Source organism: Diadema setosum, chromosome 5 (assembly GCF_964275005.1).
Source record: "Diadema setosum chromosome 5, eeDiaSeto1, whole genome shotgun sequence".
Classification (NCBI taxonomy): domain Eukaryota; kingdom Metazoa; phylum Echinodermata; class Echinoidea; order Diadematoida; family Diadematidae; genus Diadema; species Diadema setosum.
The window spans coordinates 6,561,193-6,577,274 of record NC_092689.1 but is presented as its reverse complement, the minus strand read 5'-3'; the positions used below and the strand labels follow the sequence as shown (position 1 = coordinate 6,577,274).

Genomic DNA, 16,082 nt, shown 5'->3' with positions numbered 1-16,082 from the left:
CCCTGTTCTTGTGTAGAGCAAGCCACTCTGTGTTGTGGTGACCGAAAGTCAGGATGCAGAGAGAGGTGGAGTGACCACTCCTCATGACCTGATGACCAGGCATGGCTGGCCAGTGGTCAACATGTGTATTTATCCCAGTGGACAGATTAGAATAAAATATGGATGAGAATTGTATCAGGGAATTGTGTCACTTTCAAGTAGGTATTTTGAGGTGTGTGTTTGTGTGTTTTAATGGGAAAAGGAGCAGGGAACCCAAGGAAGTAAAACCAAAACAGCTGAGGAATGTCTAGCATTAAAAAAATATACAAAAATAAAGCAGTTTATGGGAAAATTGTAGTTTGTAACATGAAAAATAATCAATATGTGACCTGCTGTACATACATTAAAAAATGAAATAAGAGGAACACAGGGCCCCTAAGAAAAATAGTGTACAACCACTGATTTGGTTATCCTGTTGAAATAAGACAAATAGGTAAAGGAATTAAATGAATAAATAAAATGACAGAATTTTTCAGGAAGATAAACTGGCAAACCTTAAACAGTAGGCCCTATTCAGTTGATATTCAGTTTAAATGTTTTGGCATCTATGAGAGTCTTGTCTTGAGAAGGCGAAGTCACTTTAAATGTCCTTTGTGTTATAACAGCATGACACAAGTCTGCTTGTTTTTAACCTCATTGACTCGAAATACTTAAATGACAGTGATGAAGAATTGATGATATCCTGCTGAAAATGTCATAGTAATACAATGTGTTCAGTCATTCTGATATTTTTATTAACAACAGGGGCAGTAAAGGGTCTTTTGAATTCAGATCATGCATTCTACAAGATATTTCAGAGACATGTGATATCACAGACTAACTGGCACCATTTTTGTTGTTGCCCCTTTTTTTTTAAAGACCAAACTGGCCATTGGTACACTGTATGGCGAGGGAAGATTGAAACATTTATTGAAGTTGAAGGATCTTTTTATGGAATACTTTTATAGCTGTTGTATGGTCATTGTAACAATGTTTTGTAAAATGGATTTCTTGTGAAGTAAATTGGAGCCATAACATGAACAAAGGTGGGAATTTTTCTGGATGAGTCGTGAATTCAGCGTTCATACAATGGCTGCCTTTGTTTGTCTGCGAGTTTTTCTGCTTCAAAAAGCTGGTAGACCCTGCCATCTTCAGCTACCAATCTGGTCTTGTTTTTCTCCCTTTTATAGCTGGATTGGATCCCTCGACAGCAATATCACACTCCTTTTCCAACAAAACAACTCTTGTTCTCTTCTCTCACGAGGAATAACAGACATACTGTAACTCACACACACACACACACACACACACACACACACACACACACACGCACACACATGTAATGATAACAACAACAACAGAAAAACCTGGGAAACAGGTCCTTTTGAGAAATCATGGACTTCGTCAATCTGGATAGATACACTTTAGGTGCACAGATTGATGAAATTTCCGCATTGTAAGAAAACTCAAAGTCGTGTGTTCCTTGCATTCAGTCAACATGTTAGGAAGTGGGCGAGGTGAGCCTCGTTGTCAAAGTTCTTGTGTAGTTTGATCTGAAATGCATCACAGTAATTTTGTTTTCAACTAGCCATGTTCAGCCGGAGGAGATGCGGTAAAGGCCTATGTATACCTTGATTTTCCCTCGTATATTGTACGTTTTCCTCTCCGCATTTGTGATGAAGAGGTGCATCCACTATCTCCTTATTTTCATTTCTTTCCTTATTTTAAGAAAGCTTTTTAAATCATAAACTCTAGGAATGACTCCTGTAAAATCAACCTTTTTTTTATTTTGATCATAGAACATGTAAAAAAAAAACACAAACCATGTCAACAAAAGCATTATTGCTCTAGGAAGGATGAGGCATGTTAAAACTCCAGTCATATATTTTCATTCTCTCTCGTGTACATATTTATGATCCCAGGTGGTCATGATGGATACTTACTCAAGAGCTGTTCTTTTTTTTTTTCTTGAACGTACACCAAGTAATCTGCATGGTTGTTTGGTAAAAGGTGTAATTTAGCTATTTTGCCATCATTATAACTGCGATTCTGTTTTTTGTTTCTTTTGAACGGCTAACACATGAGATTAAGCCTTTTGTCCATGTGTGGTATTTACATGCAATCTTGAGAAGAAAGTGAGTTCTTTGTTTAATATATAAAGAGCATTTTATGGTTTCCAAATATTCTATGAACTCTTTAAAGGGGGCTTTCATTCCCCAAGGCCTTGCGGGTGCAGCAAGGATATGGTAAGACTGAGTATTTCCTGTGCTGGTGTAGTTGTGGTGTTGCACATGTCGGGCTTCCTGAGATATGCCAGGAATTGCGATTAGCCCAGTGGACGTCAAACTGCCCCGCGATTGTTCCATCGGCAGCGACCCTCTCCCGGCACCCCCAAAATAAACAGGCCGGAGTGAGCGCTGAGCCGTAGATGGGAAGCGCAAATCCGCGCAGCCCTGATTCATTCATCAAGAGTGTCAAATATCAAAACAGAGGCAGTGTTCCTTCCCCCGATGCCCCGTACTACCTACAGTACCATCCATTCACATTTGTAGAGTGTATCGTCACGGTAACATACATGGGGCGGGGAGGGGGGTTCTTGTTGCTGGCACGGCTGTCATTATCAGCAGTAGTGCCTAAATCAGGTTAAACCAAGGAAAAGCATGTTTTTGGTAACTTTCTATTTCTTTCCTGGAGGTCTTATCTGATGAACTCGTGTAGTCCTAATACTGTATCTGGCATTAAGTACAGTTTGTAGAAGTGTGAACACGTGGTAGCATAAACTTTTAGCTCTGTTGCCCAAACTTGTATTGCACTACAAAATATAAAAATAAAAAGACAAAGAAAGAAGAGGGTCAAGACCTTCCAGGTTTAGATGTTCTTAAATATATGAGTTTAGAGATAGGAATTGATAATAATAATAATAATAGTAGTAATAATAATAATAATAATAATAATCATCGTCATCATCATCATCATCATCATCATCATCATTATTATTATTATTATTATTTATCATTATTATTATTGTCATCATCATCATCATCATCATTATTATCAGTACTTAATTTCATGGTTATTATTATGCCATCTGTGTTTGTAATCATCATCATTAATTTGCACTTTGTCATCAACCTACAGTACAGGAATGTTATTCATGTTATGTAGCTGATATACCCTCTTTTCCATTTTCCTGGGAATGAGCTGTCACAAATTTTCCAACCATATCTTATAACCAGTAGTGTCCAGGCAGAAAGTCTCTCATTGCAAATTTGTAAAACCTGGTGAGATCATTTCCGGATCCAAATGACGCTATACAGGATAAAGCATTTGGTGATCATATTTTCTGTGGACGAGCCACAAATTAATTGATTTTATTGTCTATAAGAAATATCAGGCAAACACTGTAAAGAAAGATGAAAATGATTTGTGAGATTGAAATATTGCACAAGAGCAAGCTACAATCCTTTGTTTTTTTATTGGATGGAAATGCCATGTGTTATAGGAACGCTATATTTGATGTGTGCACCAATGCGCTGAAGCAGCAGTATTGATTAGGATTGTTTTCAGCTCCTAAAAAGCTGACAGTGATGCATCAAGCACCATCCACCAAGTGGGAGTCGATTGATTTGGTGCTCAATCAGGAGAAACCCAGATATTTCACAGCGGTTCGGTCATCAGAAGGCACGGGCCCATCAATCATGCCAACGTTAGAAGATTGCCGTCAGCATTGGGAGAGGCGATCTGTACAATTCTTACCTGAGGGGCTCCCTCTTGGCAACTCTAGATTATTGCCTACACCTGTGATGGAAACCTTTCATAAAGCTGAGATGCCCCCCCCCCCACCACCCCCACCCCCCTACCATGCAGTTTCCAGTTGCGCACAGGTAGTTCCGAGCTGATTAGAAAAAAAAAATAAACAAAATCATGAATATGTTGCCAGGAGTGTTGTTTTGACATGGCAACAGCATGGGGCAGTGCAGCATTCCTTATACACTTGTACTTCCTCGCCCCTTTGTGTCGATATCTCCCCCCCCCTCCCCCACACACACACATTGCAGCTTCGTTCAGTGGAATATGAAACATTGACGAGGCCATAGTGAGCCTCATTATGGCAGCTTCCGCACCTGTCCGCAGCGCACCTTGCATTCACGCTGGCCAAAGAGGAACGGGCAAATACTCTTCCGCTTTAAAGGGTTATTGACATGGCGCTGAAGGTCACGGCAGGGAATGCACAAAGCCTCTATGATGTGCAATTTTCTGGCCTAATGATCATTGAAAAAAAGGAAAGACCAAGACTGCTCATTTCAATTTGCTTGTTAATGAGATGCCAGTGAGATTCATAATTAGATGCCTTCCCCTCCCATCTTTTACTGTAGCACAGGGAACTTGAATATTTCTCAAAAGTTAAAAGCTGTGTATTGAAGACTGTACACTGTAGACTGTTCACACTGTATGTTTAATAGGCATAGTGTAGACTCATGTGCAACCAAACACATGTACATTGTAGTGTGACATTGACAAGCCAATTTTCAGTGATACCAGGGAGGTGGGAAACCCTGGTGATACAACATACCAACTTGTATAGTAATTGTGACATTTACCACTGCTCTAGCTTATATTACTGTCCTTATATCATTCCAACATGAAATTTAGCTCTCTATTCTTTCCCCTGTACATTAGTTATAACAACTGTAGCTTAAACACACTGAAGGCATTTTCAATTGTTTGAAATGTTTAACACTTGCATGCATCTTTCCAAAGTTTTCGTAGTTGTTGACTCTTAAAATCATATGATTTTCAAGTTGTTTACCTCACATTATAAAAACATAAATAGTAGATCACATGGCGAGTGTACATGCACTTGCAATGTATGTATTTCTGTTACGATTTTCATCCACAGAATTTGCAGAGTGTGCTTTTGCAAGTAATTTTAGAATACAGTCATCTTGGAAATAGATGTAAAAGGGTTAGCATTTGTGTTGTTACATTGTAAACACAAATAAACCTGAATTGAATGTTTGTGACTGTTTGGATTCAGGCATATAAAGTTTTCTACCTGTCATGTAAAGTGAGGGTAGGTACATTGTAAAAGCCATTCGCCATAAGGCACATCCCAGTTTAAGTTTTAGTAAATTTATTCATTTCAGTCATGACAATGGAATGTAAGAAACATGAAAAGAGAATCAGTTTATTTGTGTAATTCTTTTTCGTAAACACATTATACATTTTCCCATCAAAAATTTTCTGGTCACCTTATGAAACCTAATTTTCTATATTTCTTTCTTCCCCAACAGCTATGTATGCCCAAGGGTCTTACCTTCAGGACCCAGAAGGGCAACCGACAAGCAAGGTTCCACTCCTTCGTCATGACGCGGGAAGACGGCTCTCGCACATACGGCGCCGCACTGATGTTCTTTGAGCAGGTGACCAGCCAGCACATCTGTGCCGAGCTGCAGACGCTGCAGCACAAGTACGGAGAGGACAGGCGGCTGCGCAAGGCCAGCGCCGTAGAGGGCAGCACAGGCAGCATCTACGACGAGATGCACCCGAGCAACAGCGGGTACAGGACTATAGGGTCTCCGCGCTTCCAGCGCAGGCAGTCGAGCCCGGCGATACAGGGGCTGGCGTCCCCACGCACCAGAAGGAGGAGCCCGGTGCACCAGGCGTGCCACCAAACAAAGGCCTACACCCTCCCAAGGACTCACACAGACTCCAAAGCCCCCCATTTTGACATGTTGAAGGACACCCTCTATGTCTCTAAGTGCATATGCCTCATCATGCAGGTGCCCTTTGTGAGGGCCACCCAGAAGTTCCTGGAGCAGATCTATGAGGTGGTGCGCTCCTCGAACTCCCCCTCTCTCCCCATGGAGAGCTTCATCTTCAATATCCTCTACGAAGTGCCGCTGCCCCCGATGGGCAGGAGTATGGTTTTTACGGGTGTGTCGCGCAATATCGCTTGCCAGAGGCCATCGCGGACGGAGCTGCCACTCTGTGAGTACCCGCTGCGCGAGGTGTTCACCCTGCTTGGAACGGAGAACGTGGTGGACCTCCTGACCTGTGTCCTTCTGGAGAAGCAAGTCATCCTTGTCTCCAAAGGTGGGCGCCATCAGGGCAAAGAGCCAGGGCAGTTTTTTGCTTCTTATCAGTCATGGATATGTCAAAGAATACAGAGATTGCCCTGGGAGTTATGAGAAACTGGACAAGACAGATGCACTTGTAGTATACTCAAATCTGTACACAATCAATCAAGCAGTTTTTGCAAATAATACTTTTATATGATTTGATGACATCATAAAGGATGCAACTTAATGACACTCTCAGAGTGCAATATCTACCATAAATCAAGATGAGTTTGAGTGGCCAGTTTGTTCAGGGAGTCACTGGAAATGTAGTAGTCTTCCAGAAAAGTTAATTTTCTCTTGCACATTTGCACAATTGCATTAAATCCTATCCCCTTCCCTCAGCAATAGCAACAACAACAGCAGCAGCAGCAGCAACACCAATACCAACACCAACACCAACACCAACACCAACACCAACACCAACACCACCACCATTACCACCACCACCAACACCACCACCACCACCACCACCACCACCACCACCACCACCACCACCAACACCACCACCAACACCACCACCAACACCACCACCAACACCAACACCAACAAGTTTTCTTCTTTGTTCTTTCAACAGATTACCAGCGCCTGATGCTTGTGGCTGAGAGCATGTCTACCCTTATCTTCCCCTTCACATGGCCTTATACGTATGCCCCAATCCTTCCTGCCTCCATGCTCTACTTTCTCGACGCACCCCTGCCGTTCATCATGGGGCTCCATCTCAGCGAGGCCAATCTCTACCCCGAGTCAGAAATGGAACTGCCCACACAGGTGCGTTATCTCTCAGTTGAGGATATTAGATTAAAGACATGACAATGCTTATCTCCATCCATGCCAGACATCACATCCTAGATACCAGCGTTATCGGGCAAATGTCGAAGGCGTCATTGATGTTCTAGGCCGCTTCCGATAGAACACTCGGAAGGACACCTGTTTTGAAAGTGTAATGCTATCAGAGATCAAAGAGATTGTCACTTTTGATAGATGATTCTATTTTGCAGAAACTACAACTTGTCGTATTTGGCCTGGATGACCCTGTGCATTGGTACACGTACTTCTTCTGTATGCAGTACATTTTTTGAGTCTGACCTAGCAAAAGCGAAGCATTTGATTCTTCTTTTATTGGGGGTGGGGCACCCTTGATTTTCTCAAAACTTCCCTAGTGGTACATACATCATGCAGAGTGGAGACACTAAAAGCTTCTCGTCAGGAAGATCCATTAGTTTGGATGACATACTCAAACAGAGATGGTACAGTTTTTCATACAGAAGACCAGTATATAGGATGGTACGATGGTTTATCTGATTGGTTTCTCCTTGAGATAGAGGAGAATGTAATCATACAGTAGCATTTCAAAAAAACGATGATTCCCCCGCACCTCTTTTCGTTTCTTGCAAAGAGCTGCAAATATCTGAAGAAACTGATTTAGATTGAAGCTTATGCGTTCAAAGTATAGTTGGAGATAGAAATAGAAAATCAAAAAGGCACTGCTTCGCCTGATATTTGGTTGATGCTCATGTAATACATTGGATACATTGTTGGCATTACACAAAGGAGAACCCCCCCCCCCCTTTTTCCCTTGGAATATTCATGAGTCACTTAGTTTATGATTATTTTTGAAGCTTATATGACTTATAAGAAATCAAAACATTGCGAAGGTCCCACTTATGACAGCCGAGACATTAGTAACCCAGCTACAATCATGGATGTTGGACTTTAATCTTGATTTTATCAATGATAGAGAACAAACAAATGCTTTGTATTGACATTTTGAGTATTCTCTGCAAGAGTGGGTCAATAAGGGTACCCATTCAATTGATAGAAGTTACCCTTTGAATGATTTCCAAGTGGAAAATGGAAGATTTATACTTGATAATTAATGTTGTGCCAAGATAGTAAATACTGTGTAGTCTCAGTTAATGGGGAGCAAAGAAATAGATGCTAGTGAGATTTCTTCAAAATGCTCAAGATATGGTCCATTTTACCTGAATGAGGCCAGTTCTTGTTGAGAGTAATTCTGACCGTCAAAATTTCCTTTTGTTTTTGCAAGCAGCTAGAAATGAAAATGAAGTATCCTTATCAAATTCCCTATTACTAATAATATAATCTGTACAGGCAAGGTACAGAATGACTAAATGCTCTGATGAAACAGAAACACTAAAGTTTGCCAAGGTATTTCAGAAGTGGTAGGACACACATTTCAGAAATTTTGTAAACATTACCGGGTATGAGCATGAAATTTAGCAGTGGATATTATTTGAAAGTTCTACTTGTAAAATTTGCCATCCACAGCAAGACATGTTCCACACTAAACTCTTCTAACAATGCATTTGTGAAAGTTTTGATGTGATGGACCCCACACTTTGGATTGATATTCAATCTTTTAACCTGTTAAGGATGGTTTGATTTTGCTACAACACGCATTTCCCTTGGACACGTGCCCGAGTATACTCGGGACTTATCCTCAACAGGTTAACATGTGACAAGAACTGGAGATTCCGCGTAGAACGTGATTAACTTCCATAAAAGGAGTTTCCTCTTTCACACTCCCATTGCATGTGGTTTGAATATTTTGGCAATACTTTTGTTAAAAGGCATACCTCAACTGCTTTGTGATAAATTTTGGATTTTGTGGACCATCAAAGTTCTGTTTGTGTCTTAAAAGTGGCAGTCTTAGACTGTTCAGAATATTCAGACAATGTGTGAAGTGCCCCTTGCGTGAAGACATACAACAACTGCTCTGTGATGAATTTTGGATATTGTCGAGTCCCAGAGCTCCATTGGCACCATAAAAAGTTGCAAACCTAGACCCTCTCTAAGAAGTATTGCCTGCAATCACGTTGATATGACGGGGCGACGTGCAACGCCACTCTGGGGCGCGTTGCCATGGTGACCGTGATTCAGATGCCTTCCGTCTGTTCCCAAAGAAAAGTGGAATAGAGGGTGATAGCGTTCATCAACCCTGAGGCAGCCATTGTTCTATCGTTGGGGCAGGAAAGTCAATGTAAGGAGTCTGAAAGGTTAGGAGGATAGAGTTGTGTAGTTGCCTCGTGATAGTGGTACCTGGATCTTTGCTACACTGTGGCTACTTGCCAGGGCAGGGCGAAGTCGGAGGCCATTACAGAAATGTCAGTGGCATGGATAAGAAATTAAACCTTGCATCAATGTCACAGCTACTATCAATGCAAATGTGTTGTAATGTAGGCATGAGGATTATTCAGCAATCTTGCCAGTAATCAACGTTGCCATAGCCCACACATCGGATAACACTCATCTTAAGCAACTACGTCGGCTATTATCCTTTTTTTCTGGGGGGGGGGGGTTGGTTGGGGGTGAGGGTGGGGGGTTGATGGGGTAGGAGAGGGAATGGGGAGAGAGGTCTACTATGTCAGAGATTTAGTCATAGGAATAAATATAGTTTTGAAATAAATCAGTAAGATGAAATTAGCCATTCATTGAATTACTCCTTAACACTTTTTTCTTTCTTTCTTTTTTTTTCATTTTATTTTTAGGGAAGGGAATATGGAGAGAGAAGAAACATACAATATACATATCCAAGAACTATGTACATGTATTACGTAAAAAACTTTGAATTGATGCCTTGGCCTCATTACTCTAATGCTGTTTGAATTTATCAGATTCCTCATTCATTTTGTGGATCAGAAGATCTTCATGTTATTTATTGAGTTTGTATTTACAGTAGATATCAACTTGTCATCCTGAAATATGCACTGTCATATGTCCGTCTTAAATGGGGGGGGGGGGGGTGGCATGGGGGAATTTATAAAGAAAATCATTATTTTTTGGGGGAAAATTTACATTTTGTGTACATGAACGATGTAGGAACAGCATTTAGATGCTAGCATGTAAATGGTCAAAACTTTTATTGAATGTAGTTGATTTCACTCAGATGTTTAGAACCCTTATGTATCAGGTTTCTCTTCAGTGTAACACTTCTTTATTTGACATAGAGGTTTTTATAGGGGAGATAATAATGAATCTATAAATGTCAGTTTATACTGCAGTGGTAGTATAGTATCACTGCTTAAACTCATCAGCCAATGCAAAGTCCTTTTTGAGGTAGGTATGTTGTATGTAGATCAAGTCCAAAGTGATCATTTATTCCTGTCTCTCAGCACTTTCTGGGCCTTAAACATGAAGACCCAGAAATGTTGCAGGTCCACTTTCAAGACAGTGGTTATGTCACTCACGTGGGTAGAGTCTATGAGACATTTGTATATTTGGGTTCCAGTGTAACAGAAGTTTGCTTGGGGACTGTCAAAATGTTTGCTTTTGTATAATTTGTCTGTCAAAAAAGTGCACAGGAAAAGGTCCTTACCTGGTTTTCTTATCCAAGGTCTTGGCCATGGATGCACTGTCTACCACCAATGACACGATCTGATTATCTAGTTTCTTTTTTTTTCTTGCATTTGTTTTGAAAGCTTGTCTTTGACCTACTTTGATATTTATTTGTCTGGATTACTCACACCATCAATAACCCTCGATCGGGGCCACATGAAAGGTGCAAACTGACTTTGAAATGATGTCCGGCACAGATGCCTCGATTTGACTTCAAAATCTGCCCTAATTTTGTAGTCAGTAGTCACTGGCAGACATGAGGGTGCATTTCATATCTATATGTGAAGTGACTTTCCTTTCACATTTGCTTTATTAATGCACAAAAAAAAGACATATAAGAAATAGGGCAAAATTGCAGATTTTGTACAGTGGGCCTCTTGGTCCAAAGAGCAAAGATGTGGCATCATTGTTGTCATGGCAACCACTGTCTCCATGACAACGGTGACCACCGGCATCATATCCCTGTCCATCTGCCATTTCTTGGCAGCAAGCCACTTTTGATTAGGTGTCTCTCCCTCACCCTCCATCTCTCTCTCTCCGTGAGGTCTTCACTCGCTCCTCTCTCCTCTCCATGGTGATGATGACAATGATGAGGATGGCATCGTCCGCGGTGAATGACAATATTTCGAACTTCCAGTTCACATGGATGTCGGATTCCGTGGCGCAATATTAATACCTAACTGCCCACCACATCACGGTGCTGTCAGTCATGATCGAGGTCTATGTTATGGATCCCATCTGATTTTATCCCTATTTGTAATATCTCTTTTTACTGAAACAGATTTCATGTGCATTATTAAATTTTGATTCAGATTTGATTCTCTATTCAGTGTTATATCATTTTGATGTCGTAAACCCATCATTGCTGATGACTGGTTCAAGGGGGATCACATGAAATTGCAACAAATTTTTGTATATGTAGTCTCTTGATAGTATTGTACCAAGAATTGTATTGTTTGTGTGTTACAAAGCATGTGACTTTTGGTCATCTGTTTGATATGAATCCATTTCAAATTTGTTTCAAATTCTTTAACTGCATGTACTACACAACTGTAGGTAGTGATTGCTGACATTGTCCAACAACAAAAAAAGGTATGGTACCTTCCCTTTTATCTGTTATATGCTTGGGTGTAAGTGGGATGAAATGGGATGAAATGGGATTAGTAGCATTATCATTTTTTTTTTATTTGTTTACTTTTGCATGCATCGGCAAACTTAGAATGACTTTCTGTATTTTGCCAGAAATAACAACAAATCATTTTTAACAATGTCATGGTTTTTATATTCTGCACACATGATACATGTAGACTGAGTTATGAGTTTTAAAGGCAAACCTGCAAGGAGAAGGAAAATGCACCAGAGGATGAATCATGGCATCTTTTATTTTGCAATATGCTCAGCATTTCTAACAAGAAGTGAAGAAGAACAATGATCCAGCCACCACGCTCATGGCTCTGCATCGCTGATAAAATTATATCGTATATGAATTTGTTTCCAAAAGCTAGTCACTTTACAGGCTTTTTTTTTTTTTCAGTGCGAGTATTAAGCGATACCGTCAACTGTACACTTTATACGTACATGGAAATACACACAGATCCATCCAAATAGTCAATCTAAATGTGCATTGCTTTTGACAAGAAATGCCGATGTGAGACATTTTTCCTTCATTCTGAGTCACATTTTCCTGGATGGCCTACTTTTTGAGGTCAGACGCTCATACCATCATCAACCGTCTTGTATTTCTTTTGTTTTTATTGCTGGAAAAGACAATGTATATCTGATATACATTTTATTGACAATTTGCCTTGGTACTAGTTTACAATATGGAGGTAATTCGCATGTATTACTTCTGAAGGGCATTCCAACGTAGAATAGCATGACAAAATGTTAAACAAAGAGGCCTAATTTTTTCTTTATTTCCATAGGACATTCGTGCTATTTGTTGCTCAATCAGTCAAAAAGGTTGACAGTTGGTGCAGGATTCTCCTGGACTAAACATCAATGCATGTGTACCACTCTGTTAATCCATGAAGTCAGAGATACATGATACTAACAACCACAAAGCATACCATGGAATTATTCGTTTTTATTTTCTATATTTTATATTTTTGCCTTTTAAGGATACAAGCTATATGTATGCCAGCTGGATAATATCATGCAACACGCTTTCCTTGTCATGGCAATAATAGACATTGAACTGTATATGCCAGAAGAACAGCTATGGGTGTGCAGTAACTTCATACTGAGTTTATTTTGCAAATACATGTAAATATTCAAGGAAGATTCTATTAACTTTCCTTTATGTTTTTATATCATTTGGCTGAACGGGTAATGAACAAACAGCAGTGATGTACACAAAACCAAGGAAGTTGGTCTCATTGCCACTAACTGATTTTAGTTAATTTGCTGTCAGCTAAAGGATCTGACATATGTTTCTCTTTTTCTTTTCTTTTTTGCCCCATTCCGCATTAATTGCCTCAGTCCATGTTGAACCAGCATTTTATTATTGTTCTTTTCTTCACACACTGTATTTGTGCATTTCACCGTAGCAACATAAAGAGAATGTATACAGTTTTATGATTTCCGTCCGTCATAGATCAAAATAAGTGGTAAATAAAGAGGTGCACGACCTCCATCTTGATCGTATACACTGTGAGCTGACAGTGACGAAAAATTCAAATGTGCACAGGTGGATTTCTGCTTTATTTTCAGTTATTAATTATCACCAGGTACAGGAATATTTTTGCCTTTTTATAGGTTCCCTTAAGTCTGCATTCATATATATTCATGTTTGTTTGTTTTCAAAATAGGTCTAAAGAGAGGTATAGGTTACAGGTGTATCTTAGGTACTGTATTAAACCAAGAAACATAAAACTTAATTCTGTTTATCTGACTTTATCAGTATACAAATTGAGACTGTTGGGTTTCCTGCTGAATGTGATATGCCTTTCATCCTTGATAATGATAATTGAATTGTTAAATGAGCACATTCGAAGGACTCGTACATGGCATTGACTATAAAACATTTTACATACAATATACATTCATGTACCAGGTGTTTAGTATGAGGTACAAATTAGTAGGTGTAAAAATACATTCAAGGGCACAGTTGTCATTATTCCAATGTTATATTTATCATTGTGTTTCTACATGTAATTTGGGGACTGTCACATGATATTGTATGATGCTAAGTGGATATACAATATGTATTCATCATGATTTTTGTTTCTCATCATGATTTTTGTTTCTTTTATCCAGGCTATCCTGATCAAATTATCTGATGTGCCCCTTTAAAGGGGATGCATTTCATATCTCCTGTCCATCCACGTGCAAAACGTGACATTTCTGGGTTCATCGTATTTGAAAATCAATAAACTCTGAAATATCTGCGGTTACATGCCTGTCATGATAATGGGGTGATTTTGCAATTATGAATCCACCCCCCCCCCCCTTTGAATTCATTGGTCATTTCAGAACATGTCTGTCATGCGTACCTCAGCTGAATTACCTTTGGGCGAAATTAAGTATGCTGGCAGTCAATAACTGGGTTTTGTGCAATCAGCAAGATCACATCAGTGCGCATGCTGTACTGGAGTGATGTACTTCAGTGCTGCGGCTCATTGGCTGTGTACACAAGCCAGAGTGTTTTATTTGTATTTCATAGATGTGCCATTTTGAATTCTGCGATGAAATTATTAACCCAGCAAAGTGCAGCCACGGAAGCTATAACCATTAGGAATCGGTCCTAATATTCATTATTGATATTGGATTGGGGCTTGCATGAGTGAGATGTTCAAAGCAAATGAGAGCATATGCCATCAGAAGCCATGTCAATATGAAAAAAAAAAAAAATTCAAAGAAAAATAAGACTGCACCATCTGTTGCTACTGTGTATTTGCACACGTAGGCCTTCTTGTTCAAGAGCCATTAAATTGACAGTTTTATGCCCAAGCTATCTCAGTGTGACGTCCATTTTATAATGGAGACTATACCAAAAGTAAGTGAATGAGTATGTGCAGTTGCGCTGTATTTTCATGTGAGAATCTTACTAGGGTATGCATGAATGTTATCCACTTCTTGTGCCACAGCAGTGTGCTCACATACATGTAGGTACATGTAGTTACCAGAAGAGAATAATACTGTTGTCATCAATGAAGTCTAAACAATGACAGTGTATATTATTGGCCTGGAGGGGGGTTCCCTCTCTTCCCCCTCCCCCCCCCCCCAATTCAGTACCGATTATCGTGACTCTGAGGGACACCCTCCGTGCCCTCAACAGTCATGCTAATTGCAGCGACTGACTAATATGTCCTATGCTTCCTGCATTACCTGGACCCCCCCCCCCCCATACAATAGACAGCAAGAGAAAAGTGCACATGATGTACAAGTGTATCCATATGTCCTGTAGAGGAGCACATCCGTGATGCACAAATATTCCCTTACAGCTCTTGACATGGTGTGATTTAGTGTACAAGAACTTTTAACCTTCCCCTCGTCGAGTAGGGGAAATGTATACGGTATCTGTCACTCCGATCCTAGATGCGTCCAATGTACTTCCTAGTAGTGACTACCAAGCGGGTTGCTGCAGTAAAAGGACATGACCTGAAAACTCTACTCAAGGGTCAGAGAGGGTGTAATAACAAAATGCAATACAATTCAATTCAATTCAATATTCCCAATCAATAAAATGTAACATCATGCTTATGTAAATGATAATTGAGCAACATTGCAAAGTACATTCACATTGCACATACGTTGTATACCTGTACTATGGTCTATTATGTTCAGTGATTTTATCACAGTAGGTATGCTCAGTACTAATAAAAAGACTGATTTAGATTATATGATATTTGTTATTACTGTTTGCTGCAAAAATTGTAAAGATGCTCGTAGATGTGGAATTCCTCTCTTTTTCATTCATAAACAGACAATACACACTGTATGGATTGAGAAGCCCAACAAAGGGCCTATGATATTTCAATCTGTTGTTTGCAGTACAAGGGTTGATCTGTAGCTCTGATGTGAGTTGCAGCATGATATTTTTTTTTTCCAGACATAACCGATTCTTTATATTGCTTTACAACAATCATTGTACCACACAGAGCCAATGGGGCATAGTGTTTTACATATTAATTGGTATACTGCTTACGTACAGTGCTGGGAATGAAAAGATGAAGTAATAACCTTTTGTTTCTCCAGAACAGTTCAGCCATGATACTGGCAATGTCCAAGTAGTTTCAATTTCAATCTCTTTAATACTTTTGAAACATTTTCATGCCAAGTACTGTAGGTGGTGTATGCTACAAGAAGGCTGCTATCTTGAACAGTGTATGTCTTTACCAAGTATAGTATGTTTCTTTCTTCATCAATAAAAAAAGAAAAGTTTTTGAAATAAAAAAAACAACATGTGATTATCCAACAGTTGGAATCAACATGCTTAGAATGCATGTACATTAGGTACCATACTCTCTTTTTGAATCACAAGTCAAATATGTTTTAGGAGATCCTTTTTTTCCCTCCTCCTAGGTGATCAGGAGATGCCTTTTAATGTGCATCAGTGAGGTTTTGTGGCCTGCGGAGGTTGGT

The 16,082-nt window shown here is 39.7% G+C and overlaps 1 protein-coding gene across 1 annotated transcript in view; it reads left to right on the top strand.

Moving 5' to 3' along the window:
- The window catches only part of LOC140229035 (DENN domain-containing protein 5B-like), a 79,527-nt gene that overhangs the window by 41,073 nt on the left and 22,372 nt on the right, over window positions 1-16,082 (top strand). Inside the window, exons 3-4 of the mRNA XM_072309296.1 lie at window positions 5,313-6,114; window positions 6,715-6,908. Of these exons, the coding sequence (XP_072165397.1) occupies window positions 5,313-6,114; window positions 6,715-6,908 (996 nt within the window). The remainder of the gene's footprint in view (window positions 1-5,312; window positions 6,115-6,714; window positions 6,909-16,082) is intronic.